The 17952-nt window shown below is 31.0% G+C and overlaps 1 protein-coding gene across 2 annotated transcripts in view; it reads right to left on the reverse strand.

The window, feature by feature from the left end:
• Positions 1 to 17952, reverse strand: part of LOC136979295 (CTD small phosphatase-like protein 2) — a 90389-nt gene that overhangs the window by 13802 nt on the left and 58635 nt on the right. For both annotated transcript variants that reach the window (XM_067275237.1, XM_067275238.1), the window contains exons 8-11: positions 10480 to 10566; positions 10256 to 10398; positions 10060 to 10186; positions 9885 to 9980 (exon numbers count right to left, since the gene is read on the reverse strand). In XM_067275237.1, the coding sequence (XP_067131338.1) occupies positions 9885 to 9980; positions 10060 to 10186; positions 10256 to 10398; positions 10480 to 10566 (453 nt within the window). The remainder of the gene's footprint in view (positions 1 to 9884; positions 9981 to 10059; positions 10187 to 10255; positions 10399 to 10479; positions 10567 to 17952) is intronic.

Consider the following 17952-nt stretch of genomic DNA (forward strand, 5'->3'; position numbering starts at 1 on the left):
TGAGAATGTCCTCTGCAACCTGTCACTGTCGATGGCAGCAATTTCACGCTCGATGTTTGCTTTCAGTTGTTCGATGGTCCTGGGTTTGCTTGCATAAACCTTGTCCTTTAAATATCCCCATTGAAAAAATCTGGGAGAGTTAAATTGGGCAATTGAGGTGGCCACAAACCTTTCGAGATCACCCTGACAAATTGGATCTCTTCCATACTGGCATGAAAGGTATGGCATATTGCCCCGTCCTGTTGGAAGTAACCTTCTTTTGTTCGTAGTCCTCCAGTTGTTGCACAAATTCGTCAAATATGGACAAGTCATCGGTGTTCACAGTATAGAGGGCGCCACTACGGCAGCCGCTATAGTGCCTGCCTCTTTATGACACAATCAATTTTTCATTAAATAAGGAATATTTTGAACCTTGTTGCATGATGATACATGCATGCGTTCACAAGTAATTCGCATTTTTAAAGTTGTACTCCCAAGTGGGACACCCTGTACTTAACATATTGTTATATAAATGGCTTTGTATATTGATTTGAATGATAATTTGAGATTTGTATAACTTGTTGTCCAGTTGTAATAAAGCATTAAATGTGGTAAACACTTTTTCAGTTATCTAGAAAATGTAACACTACTAAATAACAACTAACTGTTTACATGTAAAACTTGCCTAATACAGAAAAACATGCTAAAATATTTAAACTACTTGAGGAAGGTCAATCATTATAAAGTGGTATCTTGGAATTTGAATGTCCCAGAGGTTGAAAAACTTGGAACCCAAACACTTTTTTCAGAGAAATTTTGTCCAAAATCAAACTTTTCTTGGAACTTTTGTACAAAGATGGTCATATGGGTACACATGATGCAGCAACATTGACAGATAGGGTTCATTTTTATTCTGGGCTAAAAAAATGAATATTACTTTTCTAAATTCACTGATGTCAATTTGGGACATCAGAGTTGCACTCAATTCATCTCCTGCTCTTGTTCAAAAACATCTTTGAATAACTTACTTTTACTCGCTGTTTGTTTGGTACTCTTAAATAATACTCTGTGCATTAACCATGGCACCTAAGAAGAGTGTTGAGGCTACAAAACCTCAGTGAAAGCTTGAAAGAGCAATGATTGAGGTAAAAAAAGGAACTCATTGCTAAGCAATTAAAATGGGCATTTGTAGTGTTTTGGAACAGATTAATTCACTTTATATTATTCTTTATGGAAAAAATTGCTTTTGGAACTCAAATAGCCTTTAGGAATAAACTGAATTTGAGTTTTGAGATACCAATGTATTTTAATTTTTTGTTTTCCTTTCACTCATTTTCCTTTCTACTTTCTATTTTTTTAATCTATTTGTCAGCTCTTATGTTCAGGAAGTCACACTCACCAACAGACATTTGTTTAATTCCTAATTAAATAAATATCTGTTGACCGAGTGACAAAAGAAATGAGAAATACAGTAGATTTGAAACAATAGTACATTATATTTTATTTGAACATTAAAACTTAAAGAATTTATTCTTCTACTTTAAACTAATTTTGATATTTCAAAATATTTACGCTGATCAAATATCATAGTTTGTTTTCAGTAACTGTAATTTGGTGACTATGGAAATATACTACAAAACTGATCAGACAGTAATTTAAACATAGCAAATTATTTGATAATATTATGCAAACAAAAATTAAAATGTATTAATCCTTCAGTAGTGAAACCAGTCTCATAGTAAAATTACACGTCAGATTGAGAACAAATTATCAACAACAAAGAACCACATGTAAACAGAAATAAAACTAATTATAGAATTTTAAAATGTTTTTACTTAATCTTTTCCAAGCGTCTTCGGGTAAATACTTATAAAACAAAACAAAACTAATTGGAATAAATTTGAATACAAAACACGAACACAATATTTAAAAAATAATACCAAAATCAATAATAAATTGAAATTTGCATTACAACTAAAATTTAAAACAATCTTGATGAAATTAAGTTTCTTGTTGATAATTTGATACAACTCTCTCCAATCACTCTCTCTTGAACTGGATTAATTTTTATCTTGATCCTGGATTAGTCGTGTGAACCAGACATAGTAGCTATATTGATAGCAGAGAAAAAAGTTAAAGTGCTATTAATGAAAACTTATCATATCACAATTAAAATACGACCAGATTAGAACTTCTTTATTAACTAACATATTTTGGAATATAACAATTCTGTTAACAATAAAAAACAGATAACAAGAGGAACTTTTAGTAAAGTCATTTTTCACTTGATGAATTGAACATGAGAACAAATAATACACTTGTCTAGTATTGAGAATTGTAAGCACAATTTTACACTTTTAGCAGAGATTATGAGTTGGCAATTTGATTCAAGATCTTAGATTATGTCACAGTGCTGCAAAAGCATGCTGGGCAAGAAAATATGCATATTTCTGTTTTCTTTTGTAAGGTAATATAAACATTGTAATTATACAGAAATAGCCTACTTACTTTTGAAGATTCTCTCCATTTTCGTTTACAAAATATTTCAAAAACATTCCAATCCTTCCCCAATAGCATACAAAGTTAAATTCTTTTGTGATAGTTTTAAGAAAATTGACATTGATTTACAGCCACTTTTCCATCCAATTATCTTCAAATAAGTTCTGAACTGCTACTTCTCATGATAAAGTTAAATCTTTGTTAAATGTAAATTAAGCATCTTCCACCATCTTGTTTTCTAAATACAGTGGAACCTCGCTTAACGAACGTAATTTGTTCCAGAGTCTTACTCGTAATGCAAAACAATTTTTCCCATAGAAATTAATGTAAACTATGATAATGCATTCTATGCCAAAAAAAATGCTCAAATGTTTTATGTATAATGTTTATTCAAAAAAAAAAAAATTGTACAATATACACTGTTAAGGAGCATGAATCATCATCATCTTTTCTTCTAGCGCAGAATGAACCATCCAGGAATGAGAATTTGATTTGCAGAAACAAAACAAAACAAAAAAAAAAAAAATCACAGCTAATATTTTTGATAAACACTCCAAATGAGTCTTAATTAACCATGTATGCCAAATTCTTGGGTTATGTAAAGGCTATAATTAAATATTAGAAATTAATTAATTTGACTAGAGGTAGGCAGTTGTTTCCATCTCGTATTAAATTTAATAATTATAAATAGTTAATTTTAATTTAAGACATGTCTGATTAAATTTTAACTTAAATTTTAGAAATGTCTGAATTAAAAGAATTTGGCATATCGTTTGGCGTGTTTATTATATAACGTCAATGGTTGTTGATGTTTATAAGAAATATGTGTGAACACAAGTTTGGAAAAATATGTGATAACAAGCGATACCAAGATGCTAGCAGAATGAGTACTAAGCACAGACTGATGGAGCATGCCACATGTGCACAATTTGGGACTTCCCCTCTCCTCGTCACTCGTTATGCAAAACATTGCTCATTAAGTGAGGCAAATTTTTACAATTTGTTTTGCTTATTATGCAAAATACTCGTGTGAGGTGCTCGTTAAGCGAGGTTCCACTGGCAAACACATTGCCCGGCCTCATGCAAGTCCAATAAACAAAGATGGTGCTCCTTTTGTTTCCCCACCTGTTTACAAATACAACTCCAGGTGGGACCAATTCACAAGATTGCATCACTTTTGTCCCTACTCTGTTAAAAGCAATCCTTTACAGCATGGGTCACCCTTTGTTTCTGAAAAATTAGCAGCAAGGTCACTTGAGCACACCGACAAAATCTGTGGCAAATTTTTCGCAAAAAAAATCGACAAAAACCAAAACCAACGATAACCAAAGTCAACGAAAACCAAGGTATTACTGTACATTTCTTACTTTTATTCTAATAATACAGAACATGTAGAGGGCACAAAAATATTTTAAAATATAAAGAGGCTTTTCTTTAAAAAGTTTGAAAACCAATGAATTAACTAAGCAATAACAATCTGTTACAGTAACCCAGCTAGCAACCAGAGAGATAAATGGATACTTTTAGAGATTTATTAATAAAATGTAAACTCAAAAAACCTTTTTTCAATCAGAGGAGCAGCCATAAATTGCAATTACAAGCATGTATGTAATCTAATGCAACAAATTCCAATCATAATTACTTGCCAAACATATTTTTCTGTTTTCTTACCAGAGAAAAATTTTAATTTGTACTAAAAAGGTATTAGCAATATTATGTCAATCACCAGATAACATTTTTGCAGTCATCAATGAGGACCTAGCTACAAGAAAATTTTGAGCCTGTTAAAGGATGTAATACTGTCTGATTCAGAATTCATCATTTGTTTTATTTGCTTCAAAAAAAGCAAATAAAACAAATGATGAATTTTGTACAGTGAAACCTGGTTAACTCAAAATCATTTTCTTTTCCTAATTATTTGACATAGTGATTTACATGTCAAATCAAACAGGTTAATTCAAATTCATTGCATTGTTTAACTCAAATGAGGTTTTGATATTGTATTTTCATAAATCCTCTGGAATTTTTGATTTAAATGAAAATATTTAAAACATTCGTTTATTGAATAAACTACTCACAAACTTTCTATAAAGCGCAGGAACCAAGTACAAATAAAAATAAACGTCATGACATGTGACAGCAGGCTGGGGTTGGTGGCTTCCAGAGAGCACATGTGACCTACATAGATCCGGTACAGTACCTACCATTTGAACCTGCTTTTTTTCAAACAGTTGTTAAAAAATTTGATTTGGGGGATAAGCTTCAAAAACTTATTTCATGAATTTGAATGAGAAACTCAATTTGAACTTCATATAAAGTTTAATTTTAATGTCTTTAATTTTAAAAATAATTTTAAGTACGTAAACAAAAATTATATTTATTTAGAAAAAGGACTTTTTTAAGTTAAATAAGAAAAAACATTGTTGTATTTCAAAGATTTCACATAAAAAATAATTTCTTATCCACATATTTATATCTAAAAGTAACTTTATAAATTTTCAAATGCTCATTGATGCAATATTTCTACCAAATAGTTTTTAATATGCTAGCAAATATGGCTACTGGCGTATTTTCAAAGCACTCGGCTCTCTACATCAAGAACAAGAATTTCATCATTTTTAAACGTTAATTATCACTAATAACTTAAATTTGTTATTGTTAACTACTTATTATAACTTATATTGGCTATAACAAAAATAATTACTATGCAACGTTCTCCACCCAAACGAGGAAGACCTCCATTAAATCGTATCCAATCGGGAACAAAGAAGAACCAGTCATCTTCATCAAATTCTAAAACAATAAAGGACTTTAATTTTTGCCCCGAAGAAAACCTTCAGGAAGAATGTATTGAAGAGGTGAATTATAATCGAAAATCATCGCAAACTGGTGTAAACGATACTCCAGGTGAGTCAACTATTTCTGAACAGATTTTGACTAACAAACCGGACACTTCTTTAGACTCCACTACTTCCATGCTTTGGGTCAGAATTTCGGATTTGATAAATACAACTAACGATAAATCTTTAACTCTTAATCAAATGGTAATTATCAAACAGGAACTTGATACTATTCACGAAAACATTCGTGAAACGAAAGAAACTCAGAAAAAAATGGAAGTAGAGATTAATAACTTGAAGCAAGAAATAGACAAACTACAAACGGATAAAGAGCTTCTACAATTTAAAATGGACTCGTTAACAAATGAATATCGTTACAACAATATAATTATGTATAATTATCCAACTCATAAAACCACTTCAAAAGCAGAAATACTCAACTTTATTACTAATACATTAAATTTACAAGAAATAACTCAAAAGGATATATTTGAGATAATTCAACTATCAAAAACTTCAAACCTAATAATTAGAATCACTTTTAGTAATAACCAAACGAGAGATCTCATCTTTTCCTCATTTATACGTAGAAAACAACAAAATCTTCTTGGTGACTGGCAAAATGTTCAGATCTCCCCAGATATAACTATTAACTCAAGAACTAGACGTAAAAATCTACTATCAAAATTTTACGATCTACGAAGACAAAATCCCCAGGTAAAATTACGGAATGATATTTTAACAATTGAGCGAGAAAAGTTAACTTACAGTTTAAGAACGGGAAAATTAGTACATGTTGATACGTTTCTCCCATCATCAGGGATAACAACTTTATCTAAATGACAGATCAACAGGAGAGAGAAAACTCAATACCGCAAATCATGCTCTAATAATCAACACTTAACAATAATAAATTGGAATAGCCAAGGACTCAAAAATAAAATATCACAATTAAATATCTTTACTTCAAAGCACGATCCGGATATTACTGCAATTACTGAAACCTGGATAACCTCAGAATCAATCTATAACTCAAACTTCTTCGAAAAATATACATTGGTATCAACTCTAGCAAAAAAACAAACGGGCCCAGGCCGACCAAGTGGAGGCCTATGTTTACTAATAAAAAAAGGTCTTTGTAAAATTCTACAGACAAAAAAATCTAACAACTTCATTTTGCTTCTTATCCAATTCATGAAACCAATTCTACATAACACTATGAATAACCTAATAAGTTTGATGCTCATATATATTCCACCTGAAGACATATCAACATTGAACGAAATGTCTAAACAAATAGAACTTTGGCAATATATGACTCCTTACTACATACTAGTCGGCGACTTCAACGCGAGAATTGCTGAGTTAATGGACTCTAAATATTCCGGTAATAATTTTTTAATACAAAATATCCGTCAATCAAAAGACAAGCATTTAAATAACCTCGGCCAAAAGTTAATTGAAATAACAAAAAATCTTAAAATGTATATAATTAATGGACGAATTAAGAACGATACTCCTGCAGAATATACCTGCCTAACTCACAATGGAAGATCAACTATTGACTACACGATATGTTCGGAGTTATTACTGGACTATTGCTTGCGATTTGATGTTCTTGATTTTGACATTTCGGACCATCTTCCTACAAAAACAACTTTTTTATTCTTCTTGGAAAAAAATTCTAAAAATACCTTGGATAGAAAAATAAGTATACAATATAAAGTAAATAGATATGCTAATGAATTCGAAAACCGATTTGATAACATCCCGAAAATTATAGAGTGTAACAGCGATCAAATTTATAACTCAATGATAAATATAATGAAAAATTATATAATTGTGGATAGCGACAGAAAGAAACTTCATAAAGAGCCTGGACAGGGATGGTTCGATTACGACTGCTACAAAATGAAAATGGAAAAACTAACAAAACTAAGAACGTTCAGAAAATATTCAAATGAAATCAACTTTAACAAATATAAGGAAGCTAAACGAATGTATAATAACTTAATTAAGACAAAAAAGAATAATTATTTTAGAAAGCTTGAACTAAATCTAATTCAATGTAATAAAGACAACAAATTTTTCTGGTCCACTGTAAGGAAATACCGGCCAAAACCTTGTATAAACGAAATCTCTTCAATTATTGACTTTGATACCTGGAAAAATTTCTTTCAGCGTTACCCAAGTATTTACTTAAAACCTCCAACAATAAATAACGCAAAAGTTTATGACGAACTTCTAGATGTTGACTTTACAATCGAAGAATTAAACGATGCAATTCAAAAAACCAAAAGTCACACAGCTCCAGGTCATGATAATATTCCCACGAAATTTTTAAAATTAATGTCTAACAGTTCTCGATTAAAATTACTTCATTTATATAATACTATGTACAAAACATCTACTTTTCCCGAATCCTGGAATACAGTTAATTTAACCATGATTTATAAAAAGGGTGACAAATCATCTCCAAATAACTATAGACCTATTGCACTGTTATCAACGTTAAGAAAATGCTTTACCTCCATAATAGCAAATAGATTCCAACAATGGACTAAAACTAATGAACTAGACGCCAAATTTCAATACGCCTTCACAAGAAACAAAGGAACAGAATCTGCTATATTTATCTTATTAATGATAATTCAACTACATCTTTTAAAAAAACACAGGAAAGTCTACGCCGCATTTATCGATATTAAAAAAGCTTTTGACTCAATCTACACACCGTTATTAATACATAAATTAAAAGTTAGCGGTGCAAGTGTTAAATTCACCTCTTTAATAAAACAGTTATATGGAAATTATACCATTAGAATTAAACAAGGTAATTCGTTATCTCCACCTCTAAATCTTTCACGTGGTGTACTTCAAGGAGATCCTCTGTCACCATATTTGTTTAATTTTTATCTAAGGGACATTGATCAACTTTTTAATTATTCCTCAGATGGCATTGAAATAAACAATACCTCTTTTCACTACATCCTTTTCGCCGATGATTTAGTAATTTTGGCTCCGAATAAAATATCTCTGCAACGTAAAATCAATCAACTTAATCATTATCTTAACTCAATCTACCTCGAAATAAATCCTACAAAAACCAACATTGTCATTTTCCGTAAAAATAAAAAACTAGCTAATAAGGACTTGAAAATTTATCACGAAAATACTCTACTACAAATAACCAATGAAGTCAAATATCTGGGAGTGGAATTTGACTGGAACTTATCTTTTAAACATCAAGTATCCAAATTAAATGTTAAGGTCAAAAAGGCAATTGATAAGCTCTTATTCTTATGTTCAACAATGAAAACGTCAAATTTAAACATTCACTTTAAACTTTATAATACTGCTATAAGCCCTATCATTTATTATGCCAGTCCAATCTGGGGCTTGGATTACATTTACAGCCTTGAATCTTTACATATTTATTTCCTACGTAAATTGTTACAACTAGAAACTACTATACCTGGCTATGCCATTCGACACGAAACATCACGTTCTTGGCTTTTTCCTCAATTGTTAAAAAGAATAATAAAATTTTACTATAGACTTAAACATACAAGTGATAACAATATTAGACTATTATACCAAGAAATGGTAAAACAAAGTAAAAACAACAATAATAAACAGTTATGGCAATATAAAATTCGAAGAATATTAAATTCTTTTGGAATATCGGAACTATTATTTACAGACTCAATTCATGACTGGAAATATGGTTATTCTCTTTTGATGAATTCTGCTATCGCTCAATCAATCAATAAAGATCAACTTTCCTTATCCCAAAGCAATTATCACCCCTGGTACACCAACATCTTAAATATCCCTTCATCTCAACCTTATATATGGCTACCAGTAGACCTGAATATAAAACGACTAATAATTCAACTACGCCTAAATAAATACTCGCTTTTTATTAACAATACTTATATAAATCTTTCAAATACACACTGCCTGTTATGTCAACAAGAGGACTTCTCGGTGCTTCACCTCTTACAAAACTGTCAACCCTTGAATAATATACGAGAAAAATGCAATATCACAAATATATGCTGCTTAAAATCACCTATTGACTTCAGAAATAAATTAATCAACATCAATAAAAAAGATGCTTATAAAATTTTTAATTTCTTTGTAAAATTGACTGAGAAAATTCTCTATGTTATTTAACCATTGATCTTCCAGCTCAACTTTGAATCCTGGAAAACGAACTATTAGACAAATTGTATCTCTGATTTCTTAAACCATCAACCAATGTTGTGTTGATGAGTCATGTAGACTTACTGACTTAATTTTTATATTATGATTCTTGTTATATAACTATATAAAATAAAATGTAATATTACATTACTATATGTATACCCCCCAAAATAGGGGAATCTCCCTTGGAAATAAATTTATTATTTATAATAATTTATATGCTAGCAAATATATACAAGCTAATTTATTATACACAATGCAATTACTAGTGAAACTGAAGGATTAATATTTTTATATAATAATTTTTGAAATATTGATTTTTAAATGATAAATCAAACAAAGCTTATTTTTACTTACCATTGCAACAAGACTATCTAAAAATGGTAATAATTTCAATAATTCCATATCACCTTTGTCCATAAACCAACTTTCAATTGGAATACCATTTTCCAACTATTTTAAAATTTAAAAAATCCTCAGAATATTTTTATATATATATATAAAGTAATAGGTGTCTAACTAAAAAGCAAACCTGATAACCAAATGCTTGAGGAGAATTATCAATGATGATGGTCTTTGCCAAATCTCGACCTAAAATAGTCAGATCTTTGATATAATTACCACTTACGCATACGCAGTGCTCTCGAAACAAACGATACCTAAATAAAATATTTTTCAAGAATTAATAAAACACATCATTGCTAATTAAACTGACAGAATGAACTCACTTGATTAATTTCCTTTCAGGATCAAGTAGATTTAACAATTTATCAGCATAAACTTTCTTGGAAGCAGTGAAGAGTATCACTTCAAAAACTTTTGATACGCGCTCTAGGAACTCCCTGAAGTATGGCCTTGTTCGAACGTATACCTGCTTTGCAAAATCTATGTTATTACTATATTCATTTTAATTGTATGTAATCTAAAATTTTACAATGAGAAAGACATTTGCCTTGTATTCTATGTCTTGGAACATGACAGGAAATGTGAATGTTGCATCTTCTAATTCAGTAAGACTACAATGTACAAGTGTTTCGTCCTAAAACAAGATGGCATAACAGGATTACAATGCTGAAGATTCAAAATATTCAGCAACTCATTGTCAGATCCTGAAAGTTAAAATACACAAGTATACAATACATTTTAAGCTAGAATGACTGAGTTAATGAAGATTAAGTGCCATTGGAGGATTTTTTATTTGGAGTTGGGAGATTTCATAAAATAACAATGTATTGTTTATAGATAAGGAAAAATCCCTTATTTCATCTATTTCATCAAATACTGTTTTTTATTTGCACCTGCAGTATACTATTTAATTTTTTACTTTTCAGATAAGAGCAATCAAAATAATACAGAATACATCCATCAAAGAAAATTTCTTATTTGTCTTATATTGGAATTTGTTTAAAAAATATATATATATTACAATAACAACAACTATGATTTTAATAAGACAGAAAATATCAAATTTTTCTTATGACATAATCAACAAACTAACGGATATATGTATAATAAAATTTATAACATATATATTACATGACAGTTAATTTTTAAAAGTATCAAATTTATTTATAATATAAACATATAAAATAAACTTCTTTAACATAGCCTTCCTCATAATTAATACTTAAACTGAATTAACTTATACCAATTAGGATAAAATCTTATTTACTTAACGCTATCATTGTAAGCCACTAAATTTAATTAATTATATGCAGTTTCAAACATTCATATTTTCACTTTAAAGAATCTGAGTATATATTGAATACTATGACAAACATACCTTATGTCTCTGAGAACCAATATTTATTGTTTTACAAACGTTTTCAACCTGATCTACAGGCCATCGTCAGGTATTTTCAATTTTCTGGAACATTTTTCTGTTGGTTCCTGGTTCGAACAATTATATGAAAAGAAATTCAAATTTTTATAACTGTTCGAACATCTCGTTGAAATATCAAATATATCAAAAATGTAACAAATTAGTATAAATATGTTAAATTGAACTACAGTAGAGCATCGATTATCTGACCCCCGATCAACCGTCACGTCGGTTAACCGACCGTGTTCTAGTCGGCAAATTCAAATGTCCACTAGTGATATGGCACTACAATATTTGGCTATGGTCTTGGCTACTTTATTATTATTTTTGTTAAATTTTTGTGTGTTTTAGCTGACAACACTGGCTCGACCATGAAAGGGAGGTCGGTATTTAAATCAGGCTTAATTTTCTATTTTTCTTTATTTTTGTATTTATTTTGTGCAAAATAAAGAAATAATTTTTAACGATACAATAGCAACGATTATTATTTTTTAAAAAAATTTTGCTAGGCTTAACATTGATGAAAATTCAACGCGAAGTAGGTTTTTTTTTTTTCTTTGTGTTTAGGCCTTTACCGCTCAGAGAGCACAAAAAGGCCAAGCGAGTAGGTTAATAGCGATTATACTAATTACATTGGGATATACTAATATACTGATATACCATCATGTATTTTGTCATTCTTTTCGGTTATCCGTTTTTTCAGTTATCTGACCAACCCCAGTCCCCAATTGAGTCGGATAATCGATGCTCTACTGTAATTAAAATACATGGAATAATAAAATATAAATATATCAATACAATATACATAATTATATCGACAGAGTGCATGTTACGTATTATATTTTACTGCATTATCTTTTGATCATATATTTCCATGCTGATGGTAATCCTGTGGCATCTTTGTAGTTTAAACATTTCCCAGTAAGGCTGGATCTATATATTTCAAACTTTTCTATAGTCATTGCTAAAGATGGTGAGCGCACCAGTTTAACAATCCTAGCCTCATTCCATTCAACAACCGAACCCTCTGTTTGTGCTACTCTGGATAGTGCCATAGTATAGTACTCTTTGTTTACATCGTATATACAAGGCTGTGTCTGAAAAGTTCAGTGAACGGTCTCATAAAATAAAGAAAACAAGAGATATAAACAAAATACTTTACTGGAATTGTATGTGTTGGTTTCTTTAGATGTGTTTGTTTTGTGTTTAGTTAACTGAATGGAATGGACCTAAACTTTTGCAATGCACCTTAGGTGTCACCACCAGGAATTTCAGCAAAAGGCTTAAAGAACATATATACAATGTAAACAAAGGGTACTATACTACGGGACTATCCAGAGTAGCACAAACAGAGGGTTCGGTTGTTGAATGGAATAAGGCTAGGATTGTTAAACTGCTCACCATCTTTAGCAATGACTATAGAAAAGTTTGAAATACATAGATCCAGCCTTACTGGCAGGCAAATGTTCAAACTACACAGGATTACCATCGGCATAGAAATATATGATCAAAAATAATGCAGTAAAATATAATATGTAACGTGCACTCTGTCGATATAATTATGTGTATTGTATTGATATATTTGTATTTTATTTTATTTTATTCCATGTATTTTAATTAGTTCAATTTAATATATTTATATTATTCATTACATTTTTGATATATTTGATATTTCAACAAGATGTTAGAACAGTTATAAAAATTTGAATTTCTTTTCATATGATTGTTTGAACCAGGAACCAATAGAAAAATGTTCCAGAGAATTGAAAATACCTGACGATGGCCTGTAGATCAGGTTGAAAATGTTTGTAAAACAATACATATTAGTTCTCAGAGACATAAAGTGTGTGTGTCGTAGTATTCAAATTTTCATTATCTCCATAAAGCACTTTTCTAATGATTAAATAAACACTTCACTAAATTTTTCTACCCTGAAATGGTTAATTTAATTCTAAGATTTAAAAATTTCAACAATATTTAATTGCATTCAATATTGCATTTAATAAGCCATTCAAAATAAATTAACACATAAGCTCTCAGTTAATAAATGTAATGAATAATGATAAAATAATGTGCGTACAAATAAAAATCTTTAATCTTCATAAACAACATCAGGATCAGAAAATGTAATCAGTTACTAACAAAATATCAAATTCAATTTTTTAAATACTTAATGAACTACGTAATGTTCAGGGTTACTCAAACGATGACAGGATATAACACAAAGAACATATTATCGAGTACAAACATAAGATTTTTTTCGAACGATACAGGATCCAACTCGGAGGCAAGTCCCCCAAAAATAAAAGGATTTCACAACACAAATATATACAAAATTTGTAATAAAAATCTTCATTACAATCCTTTAGATGCCTGGAGTTATCCAATATAATGGTTTTGAATTATGCAAGCACGTGCTGCTTTTCTTTAAATTTACCTTAACCTACTTATATAAAAATGATGGTTCAGGTGGACTTAACTTCCTTTGTCTCACCAGATCATTACTCCACTTTTGGGCAGTCTCTGCATCTCTCCTTGAATTTTCCTTTTTTGATGTTCCTTCTGCAAAATACCTCAAAGACTCCTACTATATTGTCTCCTTATTCTTATTTGCTGGCTTTAACACCGCGCTTCTGTACTCTTGTCTTCTACTAACAAAACAACCGAGAGTCTCCCCTTGATCCATCCGGTCTCTCTGGCGTCTACCAAAAAAAATGGCTCTGTCTCCCTTCAGATCGCCCCAGGGCCTTCTTCTACCCATTGTTCACCTCCCACACCTTCAAGATTTTCAGTGTGGGCAGAAAGTTCTCAAATTTTGGGGAACAAAGAAATTAGAGAACAATAGGAAGTTGATAGGTATGAAAAAGATTGACAAAAGAAAGAAAGAAATTATAATATAAACCTATAAACTATGGCATCATGCCACACTATCAACACACCTTCTGTTGCTGAGAAATGTTTATTAAACAAAACACAAACATTTTCAGCCTAATACAATAGGCTATCTTCAGGTGTAACTGAATTTGAATGCCTTTTCAAAAATTTAACATTTTAACAACAGAATGTTCAAACATTTTACATTTAAATTTAAAACAAAAATATTAGATAAATTAATAAAAAAATAATAAAATAAAATGTATTAAATAAACTAAAACAACAACAATATAAATACTGTAATAAAATAAAATACACAAAAAATGCATCCAAGTATAAGGGCAGGTGTGGACTAAGAAATTTTATATTTTAATTTTTCTTTTATGTAGAATTTTCATGCAGAAGCTAGTCCATCCACATCTCTAGCATTAACACAACCATCCTTTAATTTACTTTTATAGATTTCAATTTTTTCTTCACTCATTGCTATGTAGAGGACCCTGTAGTCAAATGGAATAAAGTGACAATCCTCAGAGCCATGTATTTCCCATTGCTAACAATGAGGAATGCATATAGCAGTATATCCAGTGGATATACTGCTAGCAATGGGGAATGCATGGCTCCAAGCATTGTGATTTAACATACTTTCAGCAATAGTGGATATCCCTTTCCTCAATTAGTCCATTAAATTGAAGGTTTATTGTATCTACAAATTTCAATTTGATCAAAATGCTAAATTAACACAATACATTTATTTATGCCTCACCACTATTTCTATACTCTCATGAATGTATAACAGCTTTTCAATTCTACATCACAATGACATATTTTCAACAGAAATTTCATGACATTCAGCATCAGTAGCACTATCTGTGCATGTAACTAAAGTGACAGTAGCGTGAGGAGAAATAACAAAGTTCACTTGTGTGCAGATAAATATGCCATAACTTGATCTCCTGAAGTTGTCAAACTGGCAAATTTCTTTTGATAGTAAACTCTCATTTCAGACACATTAAAATGTGAAAAAAATGTGCATCTATGTGAATCAAGGAAATGTGAGAGTTGATTGACAAATAGTAGTGTGACTGTCGGCCATATTAATGTATAGTTTTTGTATATATTTTATATTTTAGGCTTAGTATTTTCTTTGTTCTTTGTCTTCACTATTCTAGAACTTTCTTTCTTAATCCCTTTTCCCGATCACCGATTCTCAGAACGGATATTGTAAGACAAAAGAGGTAACGAGATCCAAGGGGTTGGAAAGAGCAGGAAAGCTCAGTTGAATCGAGATCTCGAGGCGAGAGGAAGCACAGAAGGATCGTGCTTTGGGATTGCATATAGAGAGATCAGAGGCAACGAGGACTTTAGAAAAGAACTGGAGAATATAATCCAATATAGTAGAGTCAGCTTTTGTATTATTCCTGAATTGTGATTAGAAAAGAATGGAGTCCAGAGACAATTGTACTAAAAGCTAAGATTTTCTCATTAAGGATTCCGGAGTAAAGAAATTGTAAAGATACTCCGAGGAAGGTGGACTGATAAAGCAGAGAGAAAATACAGATAAGTGTAAAAATCAACCAAATATTGTTTAACGGTGGCCTGTGTGAGATACGTTGTAAGGAACTGAATCCGAACGTTATTTTTATTTTATTATTATTTTGTTTTATTATCTTTTGTTTGGGGTTTATGTTTATTTAGGACGAAGGTTCCCCACCACTCTCTTGTTAGTAATGAAAAAATGAAGATAAAACAACTCACGGAGAAATAAGCGCCGTAGGAAAAATCTTGCGCACTTGCGCTGCCCGGCGGAAGTAACAGTCCGCAGAAAAAAAAAATGGAGGGGGGAGTCCCCACAATCACTAGTAGAGAAATACTTGATAAACCGTCTTAAACATCCCAGAAAATTATGATAAATATTTTGTAAACGGTTTATAAGCTTTGTCGGAAACTTAAAGCTGCCAGAAAAGAAAATTAATGTTAGCAACTAAGTATGTAAATAAGGGAGTAACCCAGCTCAAGTGTGACGTCACCTCACAGTATAAAACCCGTACGTTAACCGAAGAAGGAGAGGTGATTTCCAACCGAGGTGAATTCCAAATCGAGGCGACTGTGAGAGCGAGGTAGATTCGAAAGCGAAGTATTTTCTGATAGAAGTCCAGATTGATAATTGGATGATCCAAGGTGTTAAAGAGGAGTTCGATTGACGATTTGACGATATCGAAAGGATTGAGGAAATAGTTTCTTCGTATAGTGAGGTGACGGATAGACGTTTAATTAGTAAGAGATTTTGTTCATAGTTTCTAAGTATTTGATTGTCGAATTTCAAAGGGGAAATTACTATTAAGTTAAGCTAAGTAGCTGAGTTTATTGTCGGGTTGACTTGTTGATTTTCGTTAATAAATTTGGTTTGGATTATTGATATTTGTACGTAGTACATTCTAGTTGCTAATTAAATATATTTGAACTTTTGATCTGACTTGATATTTATCGTTATTATTACTAATCTTTCGGTGCACGCTTAAAAGCCCAGGCCTGGCAAACTAATCTCGAATCCGCGTAAAGTACCCGTTAGGTTAACGGAAGTTTCACCGACCGTAATTATAGTCGGTTTCCTAAGATACTAAAATTAAGTACTTTACAACGTGGATAAAAATCCCCGGGTATTTCTTTCTTCCCTTCTCTTATTCTTAACAATCTGTTCTTTGTCTCCTTCTTAGTTTGTAATTAGGTTAAGTCATAGTTATAAGTCCCCACACTAATCCTGTCGCATCCTGGTCAACTCAATCACTATAAAAGAATATTTGATTGTTGTAGATGTGTAACCACTGCCTACAAGTTGGGATCGTGTAAATTTGAACCTATTCAAAGCAAAATAAAATTTGTTTGTGTTTTATACCTTGCTGGATTGTATTTCTTTTATGTATTTCTGTTTGCGGAACCACATAATCATCGCTTCGAACTTCACAGTAGCAACAATTTTTTTTATCTGAAAAACTACAAGATACATCTGGATTATTTAATGCTCTTTTTAATCCTTATTAAATTACAAACAATCTGATACTATTTCCATAATCTTACACACAGCTTTTCCAGTGCAATGCAGTTGGCAACAGAGCATCTGACCAATCCTCGTGAAGTCTGTTGTCACATTTGGAACAAACGTGTAATGTGCCTAAAAATAGCCTGATAATTTGGGCTATTTTTAGGCTACATTAATACTATTGTTCTACATGAAAAAGTTTATTTCTGCTCCTGTCAAACATTTTTACTAGTTTTTAGTTTTAATGGTGCCAAATCCAAATCTTGCGAAAGAATTGGGCCTAACACCCACCACTATTGAAAGGAATTGGGTTTTTGAAGGAAAACATTTTCTGTTCAAAATATGTTTTTTGGCTACACACATTGCTAATCGGAGAATTAGATATAAATAAATTTATGTTAATTACTCCTTTTTCATAATTCTGTACATTTAAAAACTGAAACATTTCATGACATGTTTTCTTCCTTTTATATTCTTCTTCTGAAGTTTCTCACTGTATAATCCAGCAGTAATTTGCTAATGTGTTCTCGTTTCACCTTCCACTATACTACTTTTCCATTTAAGAAAGGGTCTGATGCAACCTTTCTCCATGTTCATCAGAATCAGCTCCTAGGTTGGTGGGAAAAGAATCTAAATGGGAATGCAGGAAATGCTTCTTGAGTGACCTATTGCAACCCAGCATTTGGTAG

The sequence above is a fragment of the Centruroides vittatus genome, unplaced genomic scaffold (genome assembly GCF_030686945.1).
Source record: "Centruroides vittatus isolate TY-2023 unplaced genomic scaffold, ASM3068694v2 contig_602, whole genome shotgun sequence".
NCBI lineage: Eukaryota > Metazoa > Arthropoda > Arachnida > Scorpiones > Buthidae > Centruroides > Centruroides vittatus.